This window comes from Pleurodeles waltl, chromosome 5 (genome assembly GCF_031143425.1).
Source record: "Pleurodeles waltl isolate 20211129_DDA chromosome 5, aPleWal1.hap1.20221129, whole genome shotgun sequence".
Taxonomy (NCBI): Eukaryota; Metazoa; Chordata; class Amphibia; order Caudata; family Salamandridae; genus Pleurodeles; species Pleurodeles waltl.
Window position 1 is genome coordinate 1,219,593,089 of NC_090444.1, and position 12,650 is coordinate 1,219,605,738.

Here is a 12,650-nt window from a genome sequence, read left to right on the forward strand (position 1 = left end):
GTGTATTTATAAAGTTGTACATGTAGATTTAAATTTAATATGTCCAGATAGTGAAAACCTCTTAAATTTCTTTTCACCATTGCAAGGCCTATCTCTCCCATAGGATAAGTGTATTTTCCAATTGGTAAAATATAGAAGTATAGTATTTGGTGTCCCTGGACTCATAATTTAAAATCACAATTTATGCTAAAAAGTGATGCATCTCCCAGAGTGCAGCAGAAAAATTGATGCATTGCATCTCTGATGGCGATGCAGCAGCTACCCGACGACAGTGGCTTCAGCTACTGCATGGCCTGATGAGGATGCTCTGCGCCGCCTGCGTGTGACGCATCACATCTACTTCTACAGAGCCCGAAGATGACACATCCCCCCAGTATGGCAGAAATATCGACATAATGTGTCCTCGCCATTGCCGCATTCTCCAACAAAGGATACTGTTCAGTAGACCGTGTGTGGGTTCTGTAGGCAGCCAACCCTTCATTGCAGTCAGTCTGGATTTTGGATTTGCACCGGTCCCTCGCAACCTTAAGCAACCTTTTTACTGCTATAGACTTTTAAGCACTGTTTTCACATTTAATCTTTAAAAATTCATATTTGGACTTCTACTGATTGGATTTAAAAAAAAATACATATATTTTTACTGAGCAGAATCATAAATCAAACCGCCATTCAAGATATATCAACACACAAATACAGCTACAAACATTCATATATAAATATCAGGTCACAACTCACAATTTAGAGCAGTTGATCTCAGCTGAACACAAATGGAAAAGGCTGAAAATTATGTAAAAGAAATCCTAAATTGCCTTCATGCCAATTTCCTACACATCACTCACAGATACAATGATTATTTTTTTTAGCAGCAAATCACAAGATAAAGTGCCATCACGCCCCATAAAGATGGTAAAGTGCAAACGCATGGCTGACTGTAGTATTGCAGCCAACCAGACCAATATATTAACATCTAAAAAATAAAATGTAATGACAGTATGCCAGTGTCCCACTTCTCTGAATTAGTAATACCTCAGTTGAGCACAGAGAGCAAGCATACCATTTTGGTTCACCCCCTTCTCCCAAATCATCTTAAATCAATACTGATGTACAAATGTGCAGATATGCAAGGAAATAAAAGACTGATAAACACATAGAAAACATCTACCCAAAATGCATGTGTGTGGAGATACTTAAAAAGGCTCATATCATAAGAAGTTTCCAGCTTCCTCCTGAACTCATCTTGTGCCTGAAAAACCACCTGGAAGGAGCTCATAGGGCCTACAATAGCGTGGCTGGTAGACAATCCCGCAGCTCTTCCAACACCTCCATGAATCCCAATGAGGCGCAGAATCTTTTTACTACCCTTACAAGACTTGCATATGCCTCTTTTAATTTTTTGTCCTGAGCATTTCATTCAGCCACTCCTGAAGTACTGGAACCCTAAATGATCTCCAGTTTTGCAGGATCAAAGACCAAGCAACTACTGAGGCAATAAAAACAAATACCAAGGCTCATGTATTTATGCCCGACCTCTGGTCCAGGCAAGGCAAAGTGTGCTGTCTCCAGTTCCAGGGCCAGCTTTAACACGGGGCCAGGCTGGGAGCAGGAAAGACCTCTTGCCAAAACTGCTCCACCCTCTGACACATAAAAAAACGATTTGCAGCCAGCCCCCTATCCCCGATTGCTGGCAATGGAAACACCACTTCTCCATCAATGGAAACATTCTATGGAGAGCCTCAGGAGTATAATAAGTCATTCAACAAGATAAGAAGGAGATTCTTTTAAAATTAGCATCCCTCAATGCCTTATAGCCTAGTACTAAAACTGAATTCCATTCAACCTCCATGATCGAGCGCTGTGTAAAGGGGCACATTTTCTCCAAAAAACCTCCCAGTTGAGGCCTCTCCACATCGTCCATGAAGTAGTTTGTACCAATTGTCTACCCCCTTCCGCTTCAACTTCACAGATGATCTCATGAGAGGGTGGGGGTCAGATCCTTGATCCGAGCAATGGTCTTTCAAAAAAGAAGAAATCTGCTGAAACTACAGGAACAACTGCTTACAGGAGTCTCCACATCAGGTCTGTAAGTTTTGCCATGTGATACACTTTCCCATTAACAAAAAATGATATTTTTTCACTTATTGGATAGTTGCCATTTGGTCTTGTTTTATTCAGAAAAATATTCTCTATTTTTCTACTCTGGTTGTGGAGTGTTTCTGTGGAGACTTGCATTGTGTTACTGTAAATTAAGTGTTGAACAAATACTTCACACATTGCCTTTTAGGTTAAGCCTGATTGCTCTGTGCCAAGCTACCAGAGAGTGAGCATAGGTTAATTTAGGGTTTGTATCTGACTTACCCTGACTTGGATTGTGGTCACTACTTGGACGGGATGCATACCTCTGCCAATTGGAGACCCAATTTCTACCACAGATAATTTCCATGTTTAGTAATTATTGCTTTTTTATTCTTGAGAGGACCTGTCTGGACACCTCTGTGGGGAGTGGATTTGTGCTCATGTCTTGTTTGTCTGCCCCATTTGAATTTCGAGGATGTTCTGACTCTGGTTGGCTGTGGATCAATGCCCAACTGTTCTGAACTTTGACAGATATGCCTGAGTTTCCCTCCAACTTTCTTAAGTTCTTTGGACCTGGACCCATTACCCTGTTGGTGATGCTTATAAAATGTTGAGTGATGTTGTTTATTCTCTAGTGGTTAGGAAGGAGCCTGAAGCCCCCTTCTGAAATACTGTTTGCCTACCCTTCTGTTGGACCTGCCAGCATGGAAGAACCCAACCTGCCTAAGGAGTGAAGGGACATCTGCTCTACTGGCACTGCTGAATATCTCTATATCACCAACCGTTACTTTGCCCTACCACTACAGTTGTATGACAAAATATTCAGTAAAAACATATCACAATACACAAATATCACAACAGAAATATTGAGTTTACATACTTTGGGTGTAAAGAACAAAAATATTTAAAAAAATACTTTGGACCATTATATTTAATTTATTTTAAATATTAGAATTTCAAATAATAGTATTGTTAAAAATGAATATAAACATATTTAAAGTAATTATAGTAATATAAAAATAAAAACATATATTTACATGCAAAATTAAAGCAAAATGTAAAGAATTGCAAAACTAAATTACATTCACATTGTGGATTGTAAAAATGAAAAAAATAAAAATGTGTGTGTCGCAAAAACACATCTGAAGGTATACTAAAAATTTAATGAATATGCGCCAACAAAATTAAAATATAAAGACAAATTATACGTTATTTGATTTTATGATTAATTTAAAAATTATTTAAAAAATGTAAATTAATAAATATTAGCAATCCAGACTAAGCAATAGAAGGGAAACTGTTGAGATTTGAAGGAGTCAGATTTAATATTCCCTCTGCAACTGAAGCAGCTGTACAGAAAGTGTTTGACTTTGGATTGGTTAGAATTTTATATTCACACCCCACTGTGAAAAAGTAGGGTAAGTGTTAAACTTTGGAAGGATCACACTTACTATTCCTATTCCAGTGTAAGAAAAAGCAGGGAAAGTATTTAACATTAGAAGGGTTGGTTACTATTTCTATCCCCAGTCTAAGCAGCAGTAAGGCAAGTGTTGGACTTTAGAGGAGTCAAAATTACTATTCCAACTCCAAAGTAAGCAAAAGTAGGGAAAATACTGGACTTTGGGGAGGTTAGAAGCAGTGTTCCCACTCCAACAATAAGAATAGTAGGGAAAAGGTTGGACTTTTGAGGGGCCAGGTTTATGTTGGACTTGGAAGTTTCAAAGTTACTATTCCAAACCCAGAGTAAACAAAAGTACAGAAAGTGTTCGGCTTTGAATGGATTAGATTTACTATTCCCACTCCAATTAGAACAACAGTATGGAAAGTGTTGTAATTTGAAGAGGTCAGATGTACTATTCCAACTTGTAGTTTATTTTTAAAAGCATTTAAATATAGAACAAAATCCAAATGTTAAACATTAAAAAATATATTAATTAAATATAGATCTAGACAGATTCAATTATATTGTTCATAATACAAATACATCAAAAATATAAAACAAATCAAATACACTTTCCCACCTACCACCCAAAAACAAATTCAATAAATTAAAATAAATACTAATATAAAATTAATATTTAAATAGGACAATTAGAAATAAAATCACTGGTAAATATACAATTCATTTAAACAATTGTATAATTAATTAAAGTGATCAACCAATTAACAATTGATCTATATATGACAAGAAATTAACATATAAATTAATCAGTTATTGAATTTGCATAATTATCAAGCAATTAATAAACTAAATTACATAAAAAATAATTAATAATTGAAAACAATAAAGTAGCATTTTAAGTAACATCCCACTCCACTTCTGTACAATCCCAACAACCCACTACAAAATAAAACTTTCTAATCACTAATCTAATTTAAAAAAATGCACAGTTCAAGCTATACCTCTTTCAGTGATCTTGGTGTAACATATGTGTTAATGATTGCTTAACAATATTTTACATTATACTGCTTTTAAAAAAAACATATATCATCATCTAAATTAATGTTGTACAGTTGTTTTAATGAATTGAAATATAGGACTCCATCGGCGCTTACTCATTGCACTTTAACTTGCGCCGTTTCACTTTGCACTTTAGCTCATGTTTCTTTAATTGTGGTGAAGAGCCAGTCAGATGTTTTTTTCTACCCGAGCTATTGGCATAAATTACAGAGTACTTTTTTGATCTCAACAAACCAGCGCCAATTACAACTTTGTCGACGTACTTTTCCGCAAGATAAGTGATTTGTACTTCAGGCTTCATTCACTCATTTTGCTGCAAATAAAACTCGCCAATATAATTTTTGTGGAACAGTTTTCACCAGAATTAAATATGACATAAGCTAAAAACTTTACAGTCTTGCAAAGTGCAGTAGAAAAAACTTTATCTAGTTCAGCCTGTTGAATAAAATATTTGATCACCCCATGTATGTATCCACTAAGTTAATTTCTGGCATTTGTTTTAATAACAATTACACAGAAAGCATTTTAGATAGAAAGTCGTCTTAATCATTGTAAGGCATCATTTTAAGATAAGTATACCATAATAAACAACGCACTGCATTTACTAGCAGCTAAGGGAAACAACATATTTGCCAAAGTAAAAATGTGAATGTCTTTAAAATGTAACTCAACACTGTACCCTGTTCGCTTGAGCTAATGTCATGGCATAAGCAGATGCTGATTAAAATGGAACACTAGCATGATGACGGAAGTTAAAATGACTGCCAGTGAGATGACATTGGACCACCAGTAAACGGGTAATTAAGATCCTTATATAGAGTCAGCATTGTATTGTGTGTGAATAGCTCACTAATTAGAATATGGGATCCCTTAAGCATAGGGTGACACAGAGATCAAAACTGCAGCAAAGCTATTAAAATTTTTCAATTGCCAATTAACCACATTGTTAAACTGAGCTTTACTTTCGAGCCTTATGCATATGCAGATTTAAATCATCTGGCATTAATAAGTTATTTGCTGGAAATATGTTTCAGATGGTCGACAATGAGGTTTGTGATATCCTAGAAGGTGAAAATATCCTACTTGGTTAAGACCCTAGGTGACAAAATACAGCATGCAGTGGTCACAAATAATTAATGGGCATTGTAATTAAATGCCAATCTCTTTTCTGTTCCCGCAGGAAGAGCCTTATGTGATGTTCAAGAAGTCAGATAAGCCGTTGTACGGAAATGATCGGTTTGAGGGGTACTGCGTCGACCTCCTTCGAGAGCTGGCCACCATTCTTGGGTTTACTTACGAGATCAGGCTTGTGGAGGATGGTAAATATGGAGCCCTGGATGATGCCAGCCTGCAATGGAATGGGATGGTCCGTGAGCTCATGGATCATGTAAGTAACAGATTTTCAGTTTCATCCAACTAGACTTTTGTACACGTACATTAAAAAAAATGTGAAGACATGGTTTACATTTCAGGTTTAAGTAAGAATAAGCAACCAACTGACCTCAGTTTAGGTCAATCTCTGGCATATTTTTAGAACAAAATAGTTCACATTTCAGGTGACTGCATCAATCATGGAGATAATGTAAAACATGCACACCATTCTCTAATTAACATATTTTTTCACTCTGATAAAATCTGTAGTGTTACTATAGTAATTAACACAATGTCATTTATAATGGCAGATGTAATGACAGGTGTGCGTACATTTGAATGGCTTTATTTGAACAAGTTCTTAGGTGACACTAATGGAAATGGAAAAATGCATGTACCTACTCAATAATTTGAAGGTAAACCTATTAATTTTCTTGTAGTCTTTAATTTATTGTGTTCTCTCGCTTTCTGAATTTACTTCTCTGCCCGTATAGATGTGCCATTATGTCTCATTTGCTAACTCTGTCCTTCTTTTCCAATACCTTTCATCATGTGTTTGCTCACTTCTTTATGTATTCGAATATGTTCTAAACTTTTTAAAGGATTTCTTTCTATCATTTTCAAAATATAATAGCATATTGTGAGGTCGTGAGTTCTGACACTTAACCCACCTCCAAGATATCTTGTTTTTGGAGCTTCAGGTTTTTGAAACTCTGTTGTGTGTCTCTCTAAAGGAGTCTCATTATAAACTTCTCTATAAATGGGTTTGAGCTGCAATTGCCAGTCCCCACCTTTTAAAATAAGATCAAGTGCAGTAAGAAGCTCTGCACTACTTATGCAGCAACTCAATTGAACATGCATGTGGACAGGTGTGTGCGTCCTATGCAAGAAGCCTGTTGTCTAAGTCAGATAACACTGTGAACGTGTCGACCCAGAATAACTCGGCAATGATCTGCTACGGGCATATCATTTAATTGAGAATATAAGCAAAATGTATTTCTTTTATTTTTGTCTTAGTGTAAAGTGTGTATTACTTAAACAGTTTTTAAAGTTTGGGTAAGATGCGTCTAAAATGCAACTTGTGTAAGACACACTGTAGGAGAGGCATTGACATGTCCTTCATTGCAAAACCTGTGTTTGAGCACATGTTTGTAATTGATTGTAATCTACATGCATCTGTTATGCATATTTAAGGTTTAAAGATTTGACATATTTAACTGAGCTACCCTTAATGGAATCCTAGGTTTGAGCTACCTGCTGGGCCAGGTTAATTCCTTTGATGGCCAGCTGGCAGTTTGAAGCTAACTTCCACTGAAAGATATACAACTCTTGGGTAATTAGCATTCTTCTGATAGAAGAAGTGGACAGGGAGACATTTCCATAAGATGCTTAGTTGACTCTCTCAGGCATGCCTCAGGACTGAGGGATGATGCAGCAGAAAAAGTCCCAGGTAGGAAACTAGGCTGGCTTTAGAGCACAAATTCAAACCGCCTTTTTGCCCGTTGCTGTTTGGGTAAGGAAACAGCAGTGCCCATGAACTTTAAAAAGCATCTCAAACTATCAAGAAAGAAGAACAAAACCTTTATAGGTAAGGAGGCCTGAAACTGTATTCTTGGTGGCTAGAGCATGCCCTCTGAGCACTAAGAATGACCCAATGGAACTGGCAAAACTTTCCAAAAATCAAGCTACTCATGTAGTGTGCTTTTACAAGCCACACAGGATGCACTAACTGAAGGCTCATGAGGAAGCAATAAAATCTCAGGTAGGATATACTTTAAATTCCTGAGGAACTCCATAAGGCACTTGGTCTCCCTGAGGACCTGGAGCCCGAGCCCATGCACATCTATGACATTACAGATTAGAGGCTGGGAGCACTACATGAGCATTTCCATTTCCCAGATACACCCCTGTCTTGACGGAATAGGCCATTTAATCAGGAGGCTGTGGGAGAGCTGACCATCCTCCTCTCCCCAATCATAGTGCTCGGACCAGTTGTGCTGCAAACAGGCATCATTCATTTTCCCCACTAGTCCACCAGCTGAGAATTGCCAGCCTGGCCCAGCATTCAGTAGATCACACTGCCTCAGGACTTCTGGATGGTCCCAAGTATATTATGCATGGATTCCCCAGAGACAGACGGGGTACCTGCCTAAAACATAACCAAACACCGGTGTGTGCATCAAAATAAAGAAAATAAAAAGGGAAAGTTTCTAGTTGTGGCAGCTGCATCAAAGGAAAGACACAGTGGGAGTGGGAGTGACTTAATGTAGTGGGACTTGCAAAGAAATTGTTATTTATTGTATTGTGCTGCCCTGGAATTGCAGGGGCACCACAAAGAGGGTAGTGCTTGGTTCTGTGATCTGCCAGGCGCAGCAGCAGGCCTTCATGGGTGCCCCTGCACCAAGAAAAATGTTGTCATGATAAGTCTCCTGAGGGTTGCATTAGGGAGACCAAGAGAAGTCAGCCTTAGAAATTGAACACTCCCCGGACTGGACTTTGTTATGTTGTTCTGACACGTTGTGAGGATTTTGTGTGAGGAATTGGAGGTGTTGCTAAAGAACTCAGGCCCATATTTATACTTTTTTTGCGCCGCATTTGCGCCACTTTTTGACGCAAAAACTGCACAAACCTGCAAAATACAATTGTATTTTGTAAGTTTGCACCGGTTTTGCGTCAAAAAATTGATGCAAATGCGGTGCAAAAAAAAGTATAAATCTGGGCCTCAGTGTCAAAACAGCATTTTAGATTTTCACTGCAACGTATAGGTGAAAATTTGATGATGTGCCTTTCCTGATGATATGCCTTTTTGATAGTGCTAATTCATATAGCTGTTAAATAATGTACTGTTAATTCTAATATTCATTTGTGATGAAATATCTATTTTTCATTGCTAATTAACTGCCAACAGAATAATATTATATATTTAGCTACAAGCACATGGGGGTTACTTTGGTTTCATGGGTTTTGGTCTGCTGGTGCTCTAACCTGTAAAGGAGAGTCACACATATGGGGTCTAGTTTAGATTTAGGTGGTTAATTGTCACCTGTGACCACGTTTTAGATGCACTCCTCTGTATGTTTCAAGGCCCTTTAGAGGGGGTTACCATGAGTTTTTCCTCCTGTCTTGTATATATTTTCTAGTTTGTGCAAAGTATTCAGTTTCAGATGTATTAAAGTACTTTTCCATTTTAAAGAAAAAGCTCTGACTGGGGATTGATTTATACAATGTGATTTACTGTGCTATTGATTTTCTAGCAATCAGCAATACCCTGACTAAGTCTTGGATTACAGTTCCTTGCTACCCTGAAAGTGAAACAGTAAAAGGTGTGGTTTGGTCCAAATTTTGGGGTCCACATTGCAGAAACTCCAGGACACTGGAATCAAAAGACCCTGGTTGTCAAAACTGCTGCCTAGAGACTTCTGAGTGCCATGTGACCCAATGACACAACTGTCATGCAGCGCCGTATTATAACGCTTTGGTGATTTGCACATGGTATGTAATATTATGTAGCTTTTAAGGAACACAAATAATCTTGTAAAAAAAAATATGTATATATATATATATATATATATATATATATATATATATATATATATATATATATATATATACAGACTTCCTGAATTAAACATAGTAATTGAATACCCATGATGTTATGTCTGGTAGGTTTTTAAAGAATATTATTAAGTTATTAAACATGAGCAGAAGTCTAGTTTGGTGCAAATGTGTGTGCATTAATTTGTTGATTTGCACAGAAAAGCATCTTTCCTTCTGTTTGTACACTTGTGATTTATAGAATTTCATTCTATGGAGTCTTGCCTTCATTTTTTAACCGCTTAGGTGCGGGCGTCGGCCACTGGCCGACGCCCACACACCCTCCCTGGTGCGGGTCACGACCAGTGGCCGACACCAGGAAGGGTATCAATAAATCCTCGGGTGCGTCGCACCCGAGGATTTTTTATTTTTTTTAAACCCCCCCCGGGAGACACGGAAGCTTCCGTGTCTCCCCCCGCCCCCCCCACCCGCCCCTTTGTGACGTCAGCGCGCCTCGCGGCGCGCTGACGTTGCAAAGGTGTTTTCCCCATCAAAGCAGGAAGCAGCCTTGCGGACGCTTCCTGCTTTGATGGGGAAAACGGCCTTTCTCACGTTCGGGAAGGCCTCGTAAGAAAGGGGAGTGTCTCCCCTTTCTTACGAGGCCTTCCTGAAAGTGTTTCCTGGCCCCCGATCGCAGCTGCGAACCCGATCGCGCCCCCCCCCCCCAGGGGATTGTTTTTAAAAAAAATAAAAAATAATAAAAAATAAAAAAAATGACAGGGGGTCGCCCGTGGGCAGGGTGACCCCCTGTGGGGGCAATTTTTTTTTTAGATGTTGTAGGGTTTCCCTGGGGGCCATTTTGGCCCCCAAGGAAACCATACAACAACTAAAAAAAATAGATCTATATATAGATCTATATTTATATATCTATGTAGATAGATATATCTATGTACATGGATATATCTATAGTTACATCTATGTACATAGATATATATATATATATAGAGGTAGATCTATATATACCAAAGAGATTTATAAAGTGCGCTACTCACCTGTGAGGGTCTCAAGGCGCTTGGGGAGGGCGGGGGGAGGGAAAGGGGCTGGGAGGTTCACTGTTCGAAAAGCCAGGTTTTGAGGCCCTTCCTGAAAAGAAGTAGGTTTTGGGTCTTGCGAAGGTGGGTTGTGAGGGCGTTCCAGGTTTTGGGTGCAAGGTAGGAGAAGGATCTGCCCCCGGTGGTGGTGTGTTTGATGCGGGGGACAGAGGTCAGCTGAGCGGACGTTTCGTGTGGGGGTGTGGAAGGTGACTCTCGTTGAGGTAGGCAGGGCCTGTGTTGTGGAGTGATTTGTGTGCGAGGATGAGGATCTTGAAGGTGATCCTTTTGTCAATGGGGAGCCAGTGGAGGGATTTGAGGTGTGGAGAGATGTGTTTGTGTCGGCGGAGGTCGAGGATGAGTCGTGCTGCTGAGTTCTAGATGCGTGTAGTTTGCGCTTGAGTTTTAGAGTGGTGCTGGCGTAGAGGGCGTTTCCGTAATCAAGCCTGCTGCTGATGTGTGCGTGAGTGACAGTTTTTCTGGTCTCTGTGGGGATCCATTTGAATGTTTTTCAGTATACGGAGTGTGTTGAAGCATGAGGAGGTGAGAGCGTTGATTTGTTGGGTCATCGAGAGGGAGGAGTCTAGGATGATGCTGAGGTTGCGTGCGTGGTTGGCGGGGGTGGGTGCAGGGCCTAGCGTGGTGGGCCACCATGAGGGGTCCCAGGTGTTTTTGTGTGGGCCAAAGAGGATTATTTCGGTTTTGCTTGAGTTGAGTTTCAGGTGATTGGCTGTCATATATATCACTTTTGTCAATATGTGTGTGGTTTCCCTGGGGGGAAAAGGGTCCGACTTGTCTAGTGGCAGTTTTAGTGCCATAAAGAAGCGCAGAAGGTTTATATGCCTACTGCAAAGAGCAAATCTGTATTTTATGTAAATAGCTGAGTACATTAGCAAAGTCTATGGAGAGATGAAGGGCACTTTTGCTGGGTGGTAATGAGGGAATCCGAGGAGGAGGGAGTGGGAGCACCAATAATGATTGTTGGACTGGGCGCAGGAGGTGCTAAAGACTGTGACGAATGGTATGTGACAAGGTGTTTTTTGAGTGTCTTGAAAGTACGTGCTGATTGAGGGAAGAAGCGCAGGTAAGGTGGCCTCTACTGTTGCACGTATCTCACACACCATCGATTTTGTGACTGTCTACGTAGGCTAGTGTTTTAGAGCAACAGTTTAGCCAATAGCAGAGATGGCATCTTGATGGATGACTGCTGCCTACACTCGGGTTATAGAGGACCGCTCTGACATAGGATCAGAGACTGAGACATCAGATACTGAGACAGCATCTGAGGGATAGGACAATGGCGCAGACTCTGGGAGTGATTTTTCAGTCAGAGGAGTCCCATTCGATAACTCCTCTTCCAGTACATTATGAGGGAGGTGATGAGGACAGTCCTGCTGTCCCTTCGCAAGCTGTTTGTGCAACTGGGTAATAGTGGGTTAGGTCAACCCAGAGAGCAGGTGAATGCGGCGGCAAGCAGAGAGAGAGTGCTCTCTTGGGAGCTCCCCAATTTAGTTCAGCCCCAAATTCCACCACCCAAATCATATTGTGGAGACATCAAAATTATCCATGGCAAAACAAACTGGTTTTGTAAGGCAGGCACCTGTGTTTTTGGTCCTGGATTCGGCGGCCATATAGAGAAACACACTAAACCCAAACATTTCTGGAAACTAGACATTCGGGGGAGTCCACAGAGGTGTGACTTGTGTGGCTTCCCCAAAGTTTTCTTACCCAGAATACCCTGCAAAGCTGAAATGTTGAAAAAAAACTCAATTTTTCTCGCATTTCTGTCACACAAACTACAGGAATATCCTGGGATCCACAATATTCCTACCACCCAGTGACTCCTCACCTGTCCTGATAAAAACACTACCCCACTTGAGTGCCTACACCTAGTGTCAGTGTCAGGAATGGATCACCCCAGGGTCAACAGCTGCCTCACGTAAGGACCAACATTGACCGTTGTGTGATCTATTCCTGTCGCAGGCACCAGGCCTAACCACACAAGTGAGGTATCATTTTTATCGGGAGGCTTGGGGGAACGCTGGGTGGAAGGAAATGTGTGGCTCCTCTCAGATTCCAGAACTTTCTGTCACCGAAATGTGAGGAAAACTTGTTTTTTT

At 40.0% G+C, this 12,650-nt stretch overlaps 1 protein-coding gene across 1 annotated transcript in view; it reads left to right on the forward strand.

The window, feature by feature from the left end:
- The window catches only part of GRIK2 (glutamate ionotropic receptor kainate type subunit 2), a 1,513,871-nt gene that overhangs the window by 824,396 nt on the left and 676,825 nt on the right, over positions 1 to 12,650 (forward strand). Inside the window, exon 10 of the mRNA XM_069235474.1 lies at positions 5,715 to 5,921. Within this exon, the coding sequence (XP_069091575.1) occupies positions 5,715 to 5,921 (207 nt within the window). The remainder of the gene's footprint in view (positions 1 to 5,714; positions 5,922 to 12,650) is intronic.